General features: G+C 47.6%; 1 protein-coding gene across 1 annotated transcript in view; it reads right to left on the bottom strand.

The window, feature by feature from the left end:
• Itga9 (integrin subunit alpha 9) overlaps nt 1-16,549 on the bottom strand; it is a 304,511-nt gene that overhangs the window by 31,469 nt on the left and 256,493 nt on the right. Inside the window, exon 26 of the mRNA XM_013346639.2 lies at nt 1,511-1,636. Coding sequence (XP_013202093.2) covers nt 1,511-1,636 — 126 coding nt within the window. The remainder of the gene's footprint in view (nt 1-1,510; nt 1,637-16,549) is intronic.

Genomic DNA, 16,549 nt, shown 5'->3' with positions numbered 1-16,549 from the left:
TTCTCTTTCAGGGGACATTTTCAGCCTGACCTGGAGTTGTGCACAGTGTAAGTCAGATGTCACTATATCTAATTAACTATCCCCTAGGGCCTTGGCCACCCTTGCCACGCGTGTCAGTGGTCAGCTTGACCCAATCTAGAGTTCTAAGAAGGCAGTCTCAATGAGGAACTGTCTAGATCAGGGTGGCCTGTCTCCACTATGCTGATTGATGTGGGGGACCTGCCCACTGTGGGTGGACCCTTCCCAGGCAGGGTGTCCTGAACTGTGTGACAGGAGAGAAAATGTGCTAATTCTTTCCTTTCTGTTTCTTTGCTGTGGATGCCAGGTGACTAGGTTGTCATGTGACTTCTGCATGGGTGGTACCCTGGGAAATGTGGGCTAAAATTAACCTCTTTTCTCCTAAATTGCTTAGGCAAGGGTATATTGCCATAGCAAGAAGAAACAAAACTGAGATGGTGTGCAAGTTTAAAAAAAAAAAAAGAAAATACAAACCTGATATCAAATAGTTATCAACCTGATATCAAATAGTTATCAACCTGATATCAAATGGTTATCAACTTGATCTCAAACGGTTATCAATTTGATATCAAACAGCTATCAATCTGATATCAAACAGTTATCAACCTGATCTCAAATGGTTATCAACCTGGTCTCAAACAGGCTACTCTGAGGGAGTGGGAGATGTGTATAAGCGAGGGTGGGGTGTGCTTAGGTGGAAGTAAGGAGCTAGAGAAATATAATCAGGATATGGGAAGGGGGGCTTTGGAAAAGCACTAAGGAGAAAAAGTGGTAAAAAGAACATGTTTGTATATTTTACTCATGTTTTCACCTGGAGTACCACCCCCATCATGCTACAGAACATTTTAGTCACCTTCCTTAATTCTGAACTTCTTATACACAAAATATTCCAGAATGTTCTTTCATTCTTGACTTCTTTCATTTACTGTAACTTCTTCGAGACTTACTTGCATTATATAGTGTACAGAACATGAGTAGTTCATTTTCCTTTTCATTGTTCTATAATATTTCTGAGTATGAATATACATCACTGTTTACTCATATCTGAATTGTTCTGACTTTAGCTACTATACAATTGCTTCAAATATTCCCGTGCCTTTTAACAGCATATGCATTCACTTCTTGGAGGCAGACCCAGAAATGATGTAGTTCTCTGGGTTGCAGAATACATATGTTTAATTTTAATAGACATTGCTAGGAGGTTTCCCGGGGTGTTGTGAAGAACTATGACATTTTTTTACAGACTCCTTCTAGGAGGAGAAATCATTTGCTTTCCTGCTTGGTGGGCTCTAAAGGTTTCCATTTAACGTCTTGATTGAAACCTTGGGCTGAGAAGTAGGATTTGCTCACAGTCCTTGAGTCTTTTTGAGTAAGCTGATGAAAACCAGATTTGAGAAATAAGAAACGCCAAGCAGAAGACTGCCTACTGTCTCCAACGTGCCTTCCTTGTGAGGCCCACCCTCATGGTCCCAGCCACTGAGCAACTTCTTACCAACACTTTCCTTCCAGATTTGGTGAAGAAAGCAAATATGGTGTGGAAGATATTTTCTTGTTCTTGAGGGATGATGCAGGGGGTAGGGTTCCTCTGGAAAGAGCAGTTGCCCTTCTCTTGGCTCACCTAGAAATTGAGAGAGACCCGTGAGAGCCAGCAAGCTAGGAACTGACCTAGAATCACCCGGCCCAGCGGTGGAGCTCACAATTTCCCTGCTACCATTCTCTACAAGGCAATGGTGTTTTGTGAGACAGGATCTTAACTGTGTTTCTCAGTCTGGCCTTGAACTCCTGGGTTCAAGATATCCTCCTGCCTCAGTCTGCCTAGGGACCAGGACCATAGGATTGTACCATAGCTCTGGCTAAGAAGTATTTGAGGAAGAAGTTATGACAGGCAATGTGCCCATTAAGTCTTCAAATAACTGAGCTGAGATGACAGGACATGCAAGTAAATAGCTCTAACCCTCCACATCCTGATTCCCAAGCTCATTCACACAATTCCTTTCAGACAGGCATTTAGGAGGCAAAGAAGTTCAAGTGACTTGCTAACAGAGTCAAGAGCCCTGGTTTGGAGCTCAGATCTTCTGGGACCTTAGTTCCATCAGCATATAAGTGGGCCTCAGGCATGGCCCACTGCTAGAAGTTTCTTGCTGTGGGGTGAATGCTTTTGATAATTGTAAAGATTTGTTGCTCCAGTTGGTTTAATAAAACGCTGATTGGTCAGTAACCAGGCAAGAAGCGTGGATGGGGCAGCCAGACTAAGAGAATTCTGGGAAGAGGAAAGGCTCAGTCTGTTGTCACAAGCCAGATACAGAGGAAGCAAGATGAGAAAGCCTCACTGAGAAAAGGTACCAAGTCACGTGGTTAAACATAGACAAGAATTATGGGTTAAGTTGTAGTTAATAATAAGCCTGAGCTAATAGGCCAAGCAGTTTATAATTAATATAAGCCTCTGTGTATTTTTTGGGGGGACTGAACAGCTGTGGGACCTGGTGAGACAGAAACTTCTGTCTACAGTTTCTAGGATGTTCCATGGAGCCACCAGGATGCTATAAAACCCATCAAGATCTTGAGAGGTAAAAAGGACATCAAGGATTTCTCTGGGTCCTCATTTCCGCTCCAAGTGGAGTATCAACTCCATGGTGGGCACCCAAGATTTGGATACATGGGCTCTTCTGTTAGTCCATCTCTTTTCACTCTCTAGTATGTGGGGCTCCCCTTCCCCCACTTGTCCCTTGAGTGGACAGTGCTGAAGGCCCAGAGAGCACAGTCTCCTGCATAGAAGCTCTAGAGAAGATCCATAGGCCTGGCCATCATTCCCCACATCTGGTCTGTACCTGGAAAGGCTCTGAGTCTTGCAGAACAGAATTACTGATCCTCACTAAAATCAGAGGTAGCCAAGAGGTTCCTCAGTGCTCCCAAACTGTTGCTTTGGGGTTCCAGTCAGGGAAAGGGATCTGATTGCCAGCCCACCCTAGCTGGTTTCACACACGAGCCCTCAGTGGGAGAAGATGGCACTGACATTGGCCACAGGTGCCAGCAGAGAGGGGCAGGGGGCTAAGAGTGGCAGCTAAGAGGGTGAGAAACAGGTCTTGGTGTCAGCCTGGAGGGGCAGAGCTTGGAACATGACTTCGTCCACAGGGCATCTCTTGGGTGGCGTGCGAACAGGGAAGCGATGGTCAGACCATCTGATGCCTTGTGACAATCTGCCCTCAGTGGAATGCGGAGACAGGAAACAGAGAGCAAAGGCTAGTGGATGAAAACCTTGGCTGTTGCGCCCCTAACTGTGGTTAAATGGGAATCAATTTAATCAGGAAATAACCCACTTTTCTGGGAGGGTCAGGGTTCTCTTGTTTCACCAAGAGTATGAAGGCTCCCGGGGTGTCCATAGGGTCTGATCTGGAGCAGCTAAAATCCAGTCGCTCAGTTCCTGACCAGGGTTACTGCAGGAGGCATTCCTCTGGTCAGGATGGGTAGTCACAGTCACAGACTATGGTAACACCCAAGACCAGCTTCGGACTCCTTTCTAATTTTAGCATTTGGTTCACAACAGTCCCACGGCACAGGGCCATTTTAAAGATGGAGATACAGACAAGAGGAAGGCAGAAGGACCCTTGAGAGCAGGCCACACCCCAGTACCCACAGCCCAGTACTAGGTGCAGCAGCAGAGGATGGAGCCAGGAAGGACAATCATCCATTCTCTTTTTGCCCAGAATTCTCCACGGAGACTCATTCTGCCACTGCTTCCCCCCCCCCCCCCCCCACCCCCCAGCCAAAGGCTGACTCCTGGCAGCCCCTGGGAGGTGCAAGTGCCTGCAGGCGGGAGGCCAGGCCACTCTGTGCCGGCTCTGGGGTTGGAAGGGGAACAGAGTGCCCTGGAATGTTGCTTTTGGATGGCAGTTCCCAGATCGGACAGTTCTTGGCCTTGGCTGTCGGATAAGGGACTTGAAGCCTTAGGTTCAGTGACTTCTCCAAGTGTGGTTGACCGTTAGTGGCAGCCTGCACCCAGTAAAAGGAACTTGAAGAGCAGATGCTACCCCACCGGTGTTGCTCTTACCTCCTCCTTTCCCCACTCTCCCTCTCACGTCACTGATATCCCCTGCCACCCTCAAAACTTTTACACAGGAGAAAACTCCCAATTCTTATCTTCCTGGGACTGGCTGATTTCATCTACCATGATGATCTCCAGTTCCATCCCTTCCCTGTGGCTGACACACTTCCCTCATCTTTAAGGCGGAACACACCTCCCCATGTCTACACAACACACCTTAGATTGATGAGCATCTAGGCACGGTCTGTAACTTGACTATTGTGAATCACGTGGTACACTTTTGAAAACATGTGTGTCCATGTCTGTGTGCATGTGTGTGCAGAGAACAGTGGACAACCTTGCCATCAAAATACCATCTTCTTTCTCCAAGACAGAGTCTCAGTGCCTGGAACTTAGCACTTAGACTAGATGGCCTGGCTGGTGACCCCAAGGAGCCTCCTGTCCCCATCTTCCCAGCACCAGGATTTTAAATGTGACCCCCAACACAGACCTAGGTTTGTTTGTGGATGCTGGCGATTAAATTTGGTCAGGTCTTCAAGTTTATAAGGTGAGCATTTTTACCCCTGAGTTGCCTCCCCAGCTCCACAGATGCACACACTCCACACATACACACGTTATCTTTCTCTCTGTCTTTTTTTTTTTAATTGTCTTTTTTGAGACAAGGTTTCTCTGTGTAGACCAGGCTGGCCTTGAACTCAGAGATCCACCTACTTCTGCCTCCTGAGTGCTGGGATTAAAGATGTGAGCCACCGTGTCCAGTTACACTCTTGAATACTCAGTGGTACCTGGCTATAGCCCAGTTCTGTGGCCTCACAGCCATGATAACTTAACAGCTTGGGTCTCCAGGGCCTTGGTGTCCTCATCCATAGAATTAGCACACTGACATACATGGTTCCTCCTAGGAGCTGATCCATGCTTCTAGGATCATATGTACATCTTCCATGGAGCATGGGGGCGCCTAACGTTTTTTGTGAAAATACTTCTTTGTTTATGTGTGAGTGGAGGGAGGCATGTGTGCCATGGTGCATGCGTGGAGGTCAGAGCTAGCTCTTCCCTACCGTGTGGGCTCAGGGAATCGAACTCAGGTCACCAGGCTTAGCAGCGAGCATCTTTTACTTATTGAGCCATCTTCTTAGCCTGGGGTCACCTTATCTTTCGCTCTGTAGACAAGCAATCACTGAGACCCCGCCCCCACATGCTGGTTAATTTTGTCTAAGCGACACAAGTTAGGGTGCACTTGGGAAGAGAAAACTCAAGTGAAAAAAAACAAAAACCTCTATCAGATTAGCCTTGGGCAAGCCCACTGGGAATTTTCTTGGTTAATGATTGATGTGGGAAGGCCCAGTCCACTGTGGGCAGTGGCATTTCTGGAGCGGTGGTCCTGGTGCTTCATGGCTGAGTGAGCCATGAAGAGCAAGGCAGGAATAGGACTCTTCTATGGCTTCTGCATCGGCTCCTGCCTCCAGGTTCCTGCTTGAGTTTCTGCCTTGACTTCCCTCCATAGTGGACTGTAAGCTATAAACCAAATAAACCCTTTCCTCCCCAAGTTGCTTTTGGCCACAGATGTTTATCAAAGCAAGAAAAAGCACACTGGAATACCCTCAACTTGGCCCTAATCATCTTTGCTCAAAGCCATGGGAACATAGAGCTTCGGTCCTCTCTTGTCATGCTAAGCACACTCGGCTCTTGCTCAGCAGCCGCATCTTGGGTTGGCTGGAGGGGCTGGCCCTGTGGCCTATGCCCGCTGCTCACCTCTGCCCACTCACTCCCATACTTTCCCAGACTGCTCCAGCCTGAATGCTTCCCACGCCAGGGCTGCTCCTCGGCAGGACCCCTGGGAGTTAGGGGAGGTCCGTGGCTATTGGAATTTGCACAAAAGAACTTACCAAACCCACAACCAGGGACAAGAGGACATGGGGCAAATTGTTGAGGTTGGATTCTGCCAAAGCAGTTATTGAGGGTTTTCTTTTATTGTCTGTCCCCTCAAACCCCTGACCTCAAAGAAAACACAGTAGAAGCTGAAAACCAGGAGATTGGAAGCGATGTGGGAGACTGCACTGTGGAGTCCAAGAGGACACAGGTATCACATGGTGGGACAGTCGTCCTGGGCAAGTGGCTGGATGCCGCTAAGGTATCAGACGTTAGTGTCCCGTCTACTCCAAGTGGTTTCACTTCATGAAACATGGGGTTTGAAGCCTGAATTGAGGCTCACATCTTGGTGATGGCACTGCCAAGGAAAGCTGGCCCTTCCTTTGGACATCACCAGCCTCTGTCCCCAAGTGGAAAAAGGATGGTGTACTATCCTGTGGTTAGAGGAAACAGGACATTTCCATGTGTGAAACTCAGGACCACAGTGTCTGTTGTGGACCTAGAGAAGTTGCTTGTGGTTGGGCTAGCCTTGGACAGAAGGGCCTTAGACAGCCCTTCTACTCTCCTCCAGACTGGGGCTGCTGGCATATAGCATCACATAGGGCTTGCTTTTCTAGCTCCATCCTCAAGCCCTTCTCCCTGGGAGCCAGGTGTAGTCTGTGGGCCTCTCTATGCTGAGTCTAGACGTAAAAGATAATCCTAGTTCACACGAGGCACTATTGTAACAGCTGGGACACACACTGGATCCTTGCAACATCTGCGTGCAGGGATTACTGTTGTCAGAATGAAGATCATATGACTGTCAAATAGGGGCTTGAAAACGGTGATTTAATTAATATATTAAAAAACAACGTATTTGTGAGCAAGCATGGTATGGGTTTTGTGTATGTGTGTGCACTCAGGTTTTACAAAGGCCAGAAGAGGGCATTACCCCAGGCAGTTGGAGTTACAGGTAGTTGCGAGCCACCCAATTGTGTGCAGGAAGCAAATTCAGTCTCCTCCCTGCTATTTCTCTAGCAGTCCCCTCTGCCCGCCCGTGAGCTCTCAGAATGGGAATACAACGTGTGAGGCTATCATTTAGCACCTGGAGTGTCCATCACCGTGGACATCCATCCTCTGTGCTGGGGACATTCAGCATCTCCTCTGTACGCTGTCTCCTCACACCTCACCCCTATTTGACCATTTCTTCCTCCTCACCCTTTCCCCCACCCATCCCAGGTTCTGGTGGCTGCTGTCTCACCTACTACGGTGACATCAGCTTCCCCAGCTCCCACTTGGAGAGAACATGTGGATTTTTCTATTCCATGTCCTGTTCACTTCATCTAACACAATATCCACCACCCACTTCAGCCATGTTGCCACAAGGATGTCATTTTTGTTAGGGCCAAATAATACCCCACTGTTAAAATGGGCTGGTTCTGAGAGTGGAGTTGGGGGTTTGAACAGATTTAAGAGTGAGACAGACATTTATCAGAGGTGTGCCAGGCAAACTGGGCCACGGGGTCTCTTAGTTGCCACCCACACCTTACAGGCGTGAGGGTCTGAGGGCTTAGGTGACCTGCCCTGTGCCTAAAGCTCTGAGAGCTCACAAAGCCCAACCCTAGGATCCCTGCGGGGTGTTCCCTGGCCACTCCCGTTTCTGCAGCACCCAGGCTCTGCAGCTCTACACACTGATCTCACACACCCCACCACTACAGTCTGTCATCCCCTCCTCGGAGCAGGACCCCTGCAGTGACTCAACCAGTTCCACAAATTCCTCCCCTGGCTAGGAAGGCAGCCCCCACTGTGGTCTGCATTCCTGACCCAGAGGAGCTGGCAGGCTCCTGTGGATCCTGAGGAGGGGAGGAAATCCAGGGAGAAGGGAAGAGCAAAGCTGGAAGGAGCATACAGTGGCCTTGAGTTCAGTCTGGGACAAGCGTCAGATAAAGGCTGGAGAGCCAGCCTGAGCAGAGGGCTCCTGCCGTGGTGAGAACTTGTCCTCACATTCACGGGTTGGTGTACTTGGAGATGGGACCTCAGAGAGGTCACGTGGGGCTCTGCCTTCATAAATGAACTAATCGATTCAAGCACCACGGGGCTGGTGGGTTATCATGAGATTGCTGTCTCTCTGTCTGTCTGTCTATCTATCTATCTATCTATCTATCTATCTATCTATCTATCTATCTATCTATCACAAGACCACTGTAAAAATTTGTCACTTGTACTGGTTTAATATAATGCTGATTGGTCAGTAGCCAGGCAGAAAGTATAGGTGGAGCAACCAGACTAGGAGAATTCTGGGAAGAGGAAAGACTCAGTCTGCAGTCATCACCCAGATCCAGAGGAAGCAAGATGAGAATGTTGCACTGAGAAAAGGTACCAAGCCACGTGGCTAACACAGACAAGAATTGTGGGTTAATTTAAGATGTAAAAGTTAGTTAATAAGAAGCCTGAGTTAATAGGCCAACTAGTTTATAATTGATGTAGGCTTTTGTGTGTTTCTTTGGGACTGAACAGCTGCGGGACTGGGAGGGACAGAAACCTCGTCTGTCTGTCTGTCTGTCTGTCTGTCTGTCTATCTATCTATCTATCTATCTGCCCATCATCTATCTATCATCTGTTCATCCATCCACCCACCCATCTGCCTGTCTATCTACCTACTTACCTACCTATCTACCTACCTATCTACCTACCTACCTACCTACCTACCTACCTACCTATCTACCTACCTACCTACCTATCTGAGACAAGGTCTCACTCTGTAGCCCCGACTGTCCTAAAAGTCACTATGTAAATCAGGCTGGCCTTGAACTCACAGGGATCTGGCTGCCTCTGCTTCCTGAGTGCTGTACTAAAGGCGTGTGCTACTGTGTGTGCTGAGACAGCTGTCATTAACAGGTGACCCTCACCACCATTACCCTGCAACAAGAACCCCCGAGGCACTGTGCCAGCCCTGTACCCCTTGACTTTGTGGTTTCTGAAACCATCTGCAAACCTCTATTCTTCATATTGTTAACCACTTTGGACAACGGAACAAGGGGCTTGCAAGCAAATCAAATCTTAGGACTGGGGTGGTTCTGTAGGAGGATGCAGGAGCCAATGAAGGCTCTGAACCAAAGCGGAGGATGTGTGATCTGAGGTGTGCGGATTAAGCTGCCTCAGTGCTGAGGAATGAGGTCTGCTCAGGCCTGCAGTATCCTCACACTTCTTTTTCTTTTCTTTTCCTTTCTTTCTCTCTCCTGCCTCTTCCTTCCCTCCCTCCCTTCCTAGCTCTGGCTGGTTTGGAACTCACTCATTAAGTAGACCAGGCTGGCCTTGAACTCACAAAGACCCACCTGCTCCTGCCTCCTGAGTGTGCACCAACATACCTGGCCTTTCACTGAGCATTTTAACCATGCATCTAGGACCTGATGCCTCTTTGTATCAGCTTTAGCCCACTCTCCTGATCACACACTGGCTGGGTGGGGTGTCACAGAGAACATCATCAAACTGTACCTGGCTCCACACTCTGGTGCGCAGTCAGTGATAGGCAATTGGAAGCATCACTTAGGAGCTCCGCTTGGAGTCACCCTCGATGCAGCCCTCAAATGAAGCTGACTAAAAGTAGCCCAGAGCTTACTCGATGGAGGAACACAGGTTCGCTTTTTTCAAGAACATATGTTTCCTGTTAACCCACGTCTCTCTGTCAGCAGACATTCTGCTCCCTGTTACTTCCCTGGGCCCCTCCCCCTCCCCCACGTATCACATTACATAAGCACAGCTGATGGCAACTGGGTAAACATGACCAGCCCCAGGACTTAACTGCTGGGCCTCTCCGAATTCTCTGAATTCACATGCCCTTTGAGATGGGAAACCCGGAGAATGTTTTGAATGCCAGCTCTGCTAATTCAATTACCACCTACCCGCCTATTCTGGCAAGGGAGATATCAGAAGACAGGGTGACCTCCATCCACCACGAGGGGCTTACTGGGCTCCAAAAGGGTTGTGGCGGCATTCATTTTAGGACTCAGTAAAACGCTTGAGAAATTGGTTAATTACACCTGACCTAACATAAATGAGCCAATTACACTCTGTTCCATTCAGCAAAAAGTGAACTACATTTATATTCCTATCTACCTGTGTTCAATTACATCACTGTGCATGACTCCCAGGTGTTTCTCGGTAGTGTCTGACAAGTAGCCAAAAGACATCATCGTTTTCCTAACGACCCTAAGGCTCGTGTGTTCAGTATCCACTTCAAGCCGCACGGTGCTGTAGACCCAGACAGAGTCAGACAACCAGTCACCCCTGGTTTGTTCTGCTTTTCCAACTATGACAGGGTGACTTAATGCAAGGCCAGAGACCAAAATAACAATCTTGGTGAGTTCCTGATTGGGGGTGCACCTAGCTGTTTGTTACCCACATTTTCAATGGTTAAGAACACAACTTCTGAGTGCCGGTGTCCCACCACTGAAAAGCAATGGGGAGCTCAGCCGTGGATCCCTACACTTTTGTGGAAGACTCCTCCTTGCTTAGCAGTTTGACATGCGACTCTGTGTATGTATGTACACATTCTCATACAAGTACATGTGTGTCAATGTGTGTGTGTATGTGCACACACACACCAGGGGTCAGGGGTCTTTCTCAGTCATTTCCCCTCCATATTCTTCTGAGACAGGGTCTCTCAGTGAATCTGAATTCACTGGTTCAACTAGAATAGTTGGCCAGCATGCCCCAGGGGTTCTCTTGTCTCTGCCCGCCCAGCTCTGGGGTTCTGCTGCACACTGCTATGCTTGGTAGATGCTGGGAATCTGAACTTAGTTTCTCATGCTTGTATGCCTAGCCACTTACTGAGGGAACCACATCTCTAGCCCTGCGTTCTGGTCCTTCTGATATTTATTTTGACATGTAGGTAGAGGTCCCAATATACCAACAATCCCAAAAAGGGAAGTTGTTCCCCTCATCACAAGCTCAGTGAGGTAAGGGGACGGGAGGCTCTAGCTTTGGCTAGCTCTGCCCCCCAGAGCTCCAGATCTATATCAGCAAGGACCTCAGATACACAGTTTTGTTGCCCAAATGGAACGGACACGAAGGCGTATAACAGCTGTCCCCGATAACAGCCCACTTGAAAACTGCAGAGTTGGGGACAGATCAGGAACCTCAGAATAGCCTAGTGTCTTTTAATTCTACAAAGAAGAAGACACTATCCTTATTATGCTCATTTGTGTGTGTGCGGCTTGGCAACAAGGACCTTTACAGCTTACTGGCCCAAGAGACTCAATTTAAAACCCCGAAACTGTCGTAACTTTGATTCTAACTGAAAACCATCTTCTAAAGAAAATACTTTTCTTCTCAGCTGTTTCCCGATCCCCAAAGGCCATCTCACCGGGGAAAGATGTGTTCTGTTTGTTAGGGCAGGAGGTTACCGAGACCCGAAGATGAGACAGAAAAGGAATGAAGCCTTGATATCAACGCTCTGTAGGAAGTGGAGAGCACAGCCTCCCTGGGAAGCGGCCATCTCTCATGTTACAGGACAACACCTTTTATTTACACCAGGCTTAGGGCTGGCTAGTGCAACGCTTCACCCTAAGTTCTGAGCTCCTTCTTCCCTCTTTGTGGGGATGAACCAGCATGCTGGAGATTCAAGAGCGCAGGCCATGCCAGGCTCTCTATAAAAGAGAATTCATTTACATGTAATCAGAGAAAGGCAGGCCCCGGAGGAGGCCTGGTTCACGGGCGCGGGACGGCCTTTCCTGGACTTAAAGTGCTACAGATGGGAAGCAGTTTTAGAGACGAAGTGACGCGGAAGAATTTCCAGATGTGGATGGACTGTCTGCAGTGTGACGCAGAAGAATTTCCAGATGTGGATGGACCGTCTGGAGTGAGAGATTGAGGCGTAAATACATCACCTGAGCACCTGACAAGCAGGCAGGCCAGAAACGCTCGCCTTCCACAGATAAGGAGACACTTTGGAAGCAGGAGCTCTGCTGATCTGGATGATGAATGACCCTGTCACCTCTGCCCCCGCCCCCACCCAAAGGGACACAACACAGACCTTGGGGCTGTATCAGTTTGTTTAAATTCCAGTCTCAGCTCTTGGATTCCTCTACATGGACAAAGCTCACATCCATCCAGCTTTGAGGGGTTCACTCTGCACCTGTCTATCAGATGATCCCCTTCTATCAGAAGCCCCGTGACCACCTCTTGGATGCCACCTCCCGTCACGTTTTAGCTAATCTCTCAGATGGCTTTTCAGAGGAGTGCGCGTATCAGAGCTGTGGAAGGGGCACTGGGAACTGCTTCATTTGCTCTCCAGTTTCAAGGAGCTCAGGGAAGTGTGAGGTGTGCCTCGGGCCTAATGTCCAGGAGACTAAAGAGGAGGCAAAGGTGGGTCCCCAGAGGCCAGGAGACGATTACATCTCAGGGGCTGGTAATGCCAAGGCGATTCCTTTTGGTCAGAAGAAATTTGGGGTGCATGTGAGAAAACCATCCCCCACTTTGTGTGTGTGTTTCTGAGGCACACTCAATTAGGCCTCAGCAGGTCAAATGAGAACCATGTGTTTCTCGGCAGTGGCTGATGAGCTCTGTTTATCCTCAGTGAAATTTCTGTTACGGACTTCTTAACAACCCATCCTGCCTGCACCAGCGAGCCAGGGGTCATGTTTGTTTTCAGGGATGAAAGGAAATTGACTGTTTAATTACCTACTTTTAAGGCCTATTCATGTTGGGAACCAGAAGATACATGCCACCTAAGCAGCCGCAGTCCAACTGGTCTACCCGATGGCAGGGAGGCGTCATGGCAGCTGGAAGCACAGGACATTCAGGCCCCAGGAAAAGGACAGGCACCCTCGGCCAGCAGGGGAATGGCACTGCTGGCTTGATTTACTTTTGATGTCCACACAGTTCAAAGGTGAGTTTCTGGCCTGTACCATATCCACACATGCCCGTACATGTCCACACATGTGTCCATACATGCCCCAGACTGGCACTAGTCTCCACCTCCCAGAGTATGTGAGTGGATCACAGACACATTGTAGGAACACACGCTTTTGCCTTCCGGCCAAGATCACATAGATCGAGTGCCCAGAAATGCAATGATCACTCTAGAATTCAATCAATCATGTCTTAACTATTGCTGAAGAATTCAACCAAACATTTCCCTTCTTTAAAGTATTTGACTCCTGTTGAGAAAAAAAAAAAACTATTAAACCTTATCCTGGCCTATTTCTGAATTTTACTGTGTGACACATCTATATGTACATACAGAAGAAAAAGAGAGAAAAAGTGGTTTAGGGCCGCTGACAAGACCGGCTGATGTGTAAGGAGGGCCATGAAGAAACACAATCACATAACAACTGTCCCTGGAGTTCGTGGATTATGAGCTGTCGCCAGGCAGAGGTTCAATCTGACTGGAAAATGTCACCTTCCTTTTGATTCTCAGACTGAAATTAGGGCAACTTTTGCTTGTGGATGAGTGGAACTTTCCAAAATGGCTCTACTTAGGGATTCTCAGTGAACACAAACTTCTCAGATTTTTAGGACAGATGGAGCATCCTTGAAATGAGTGGTTTTCAACCTTTTCTATGCTGCAACCCTTTAACACGGTTCCTCATGTTGTGGTGACCCCCAATCATAAAATTATTTTATTGCTACTTCATAATGGTAATTTGGTACTGTTATAAAGTGTAACGTAAATATCTGATATGCAGGCTATCTGATAAGTGACCCCTATAGGGGTCGTGGCCCATAAGTTGAGAACTGCTGCTCTAGATATACTGTGAAGTGTATTGACAGTTAAGGGTCTATCTCTCAAGCACACAACAGAAAAAATTATGTCTGGTGTTGGTGTAGCTGACATGGACAGTTGTGATGGTTTGAAAGAAAGTGACCCAAAGTGGCCTTGTTGGAGGAAGTGTGTCACTGTGGAGGTGTGGAAGTCACATATATGCCGAAGAAAATGCCCAATGTCAGCAATACCTGCTGCTTGCAAGATGGAGGACTCTCAGCTCCTTCTCCAGCACCATGTCTGCCTGCATGCCACCATGTCTCACCATGATGATAATGGACTGAACCTCTGAACTGCAAGCCACCCCAATGAAACGTTTTCCTTTAAAAGAGTTGCCGTGTTTGTGGTGTCTCTTTACAGTAATAGAAACCCTAACTAAGACAACAGTTGGTACCAGGGACTGGGGTACTGCTGTGATGGATCTGACCATGTTTTTGTTTGGAGGAATTTGGACTTTGGTTCTTTGGGTTAGGAAAACAGAGGAATGTGTTAAGCACTGTTTAATGGTCCACACACTAGGGCCGTAATGGAAGACAGTGGTGCCGAGAATGATTTGAACTGTGGAAGGCTGGCTCAAGAGGTTTCATAGGAGAAGAATATTAACATGTGGACCAGAGATCGTTCTTGTGATATTTTGGTGAAGAATGTGACTGCCTTTTGCCCTCGTCTGGAGTCTGCCTGAGGCGAAAGTGAATCTCAAGACAGCCTAGTATAGACAATGCTGTGTGGTTATTAGTGGTAACTCTAACGGAGATTTATAATAAAAAGGAGCAAACTGAGCAGTGTAAGTTACAAAATGTAAAATTTAAGAAGAAAAGGAGCACCAAAAACAGTTTGGAACTAGATCTTGTGTTTAAGGAGATAAACAGATTAAGAGATGGAATAAAGAGAGTGGTGATCTCAGGGCAAGATCCCACTCAGCTCAGTTTTCAACTTGTGAAAAGGAATTAAAGAAAAGTTTAGAGCCAGGTGTGGGGTGCACACTTTTAATCCCAGCACTCGGGAGGCAGAGGCAGGCAGATCTTACCCAGTGTCCCAACTTCTGAAAGAGAACTAAAGAAAAGCTTCGAACTGGGCGTGGTGGCACATGGCTTTAATTCCAGCACTCAGAAGGCAAAGGCTGACAGAACTCTAAGTTTGAGGCCAGCCTGGTCTAAATAGCAAATTCCAGAACAGCCAATCATAGGCAGTGAAGATCAGAAAGCTGGTAAAGATGTAACTGAACAAGGGAACCATGTTCTACCCCAGTAAGCAGCAGAACTTGGCAGCTTTGGCCACATGGTTCTGGCTTTAGAGCTAAGGATAGAAGAAAAGGAAATGGAATTTGCCTAACTAAGACTAAGGAAAGTCAATGAGGTCAAGAACTCATCAGGCCTATCCCTGAATGGAAGCCTAGAGAGGCTATTGTGTAAAGCTGTAAAGCTGAAGCCTAGCTTGCCCTGGGGAACCCAAGATGTTGGAGATGCCAGAGCTGTGGAGAGGAACCAGCCCAAGAGAAAGAAGTGTGTTGTAGTCAACAACACTGAAAGGAGTTGGAGAGCTGAAGAGCTCCTTGACATCTGGCGTGGAGATGCAGAGTTTGAAGTTTTCCCTGCTGTTTTTCAGAATTATTTTGGTCCAGTAGTTCCTCACTATGCTCTCTTCCCTATGTTTTGAAGCTGTAATGTATTTCCTGTGCCATTATATGTTGGTAGTTTGTGATCTACTTTTTAATTTTACAGGGGATTACAGTTAAGAGATTACATGAATCTCAGAAGAGACTTTGAACTTTGGACTTTAAAATATTGTTGAGACTGGGAGAGACCATGAAGAGTTTTGAAGTTGGACTGAAAAAAATATTGCATTATGATATTTGGGAACCATGTGGTGGAATGTGGTGGTTTGAAAGAAAATGGCCCCAAAAGTGATGGCATTATTACAAGGTGTGGCCTTGGAGTAGATGTGGCCTTGTTGGAGGAAGTGTGTCACTGTGGAGGCAGGCTTGAAGCCTCATAAATGGTCAAGATGCTGCCCAGTGTCTCAGACCACTTCCTGCTGCCTGCAAGACGTAGAACTCTCAGCTCCTTCTCCAGCACCATGTCTGCCTGCTGCCATGTCCCACCATGAGGATAATGGACTGAACCTCTGAACTGTAAGCCACCCCAACTAAATGTTCTCCTTTATAAGAGAGGTCATGACAATTGTGTCTCTTCACAGCAATAGAAACCCTAACTAAGACAGGCGTGAACTCTCCTATTTCTCTGAGCTCATACTTTTGTCCAGATGCCAAATGTGAATATATACAAAGCCACGTCCATTGCTCTTATGATGTTTTGAATCTCCTGAGAGAAGAGAGACATCAAATATAATAATTTTCGTGGGTGACAAAGACTGTGAAGAAAATACCACAGTGAAATGGGTCCAGGAGTGTGGTTCACAGCATTGGGGCTAGTGGCCGGGGAGGACTCCTTGGGAGGGCAGGCTCTGCACCCAGACCTGCAGTCGAAGCACTGTCTCTGTGAAAACTCAGGAGGCACGATGAAGAAGAGGACCTAGGAACCGATCTGGAAGGATGAGTGGAGAAAGGGAAAGGCTGTGAACAAGCAGAGGGTCAGGAAGCCCAGCAGCCTCAAAGGTTCAGCACGCTGGAAGGTGAGTCAGAAGGAGCTTAGCATGGGGTAGTGGAGAATATGGCCAGAAAAGTTGGGGTGTGTGTGGGTTCAGACCTGTGGATGGGTCCATACCAGCTCTTTGTTGGTGTGTTGGGGTGTGTGTGTGTGTATGTGTGTGTGTATGTGTGTGTGTGTATGTGTGTGAGTGTGTGTGTATGTGTGTGTGTATGTGTGTGAGTGTGTATGTGTGTGTGTATGTGTGTGTGTGTGTGAGTGTGTGTGTAT

This window comes from Microtus ochrogaster, chromosome 5 (genome assembly GCF_000317375.1).
Source record: "Microtus ochrogaster isolate Prairie Vole_2 chromosome 5, MicOch1.0, whole genome shotgun sequence".
In the NCBI taxonomy this organism is placed as follows: domain Eukaryota; kingdom Metazoa; phylum Chordata; class Mammalia; order Rodentia; family Cricetidae; genus Microtus; species Microtus ochrogaster.
The sequence above is the reverse complement of the archived record's forward strand: the minus strand, read 5'-3'. Positions and strand labels throughout refer to the sequence as shown.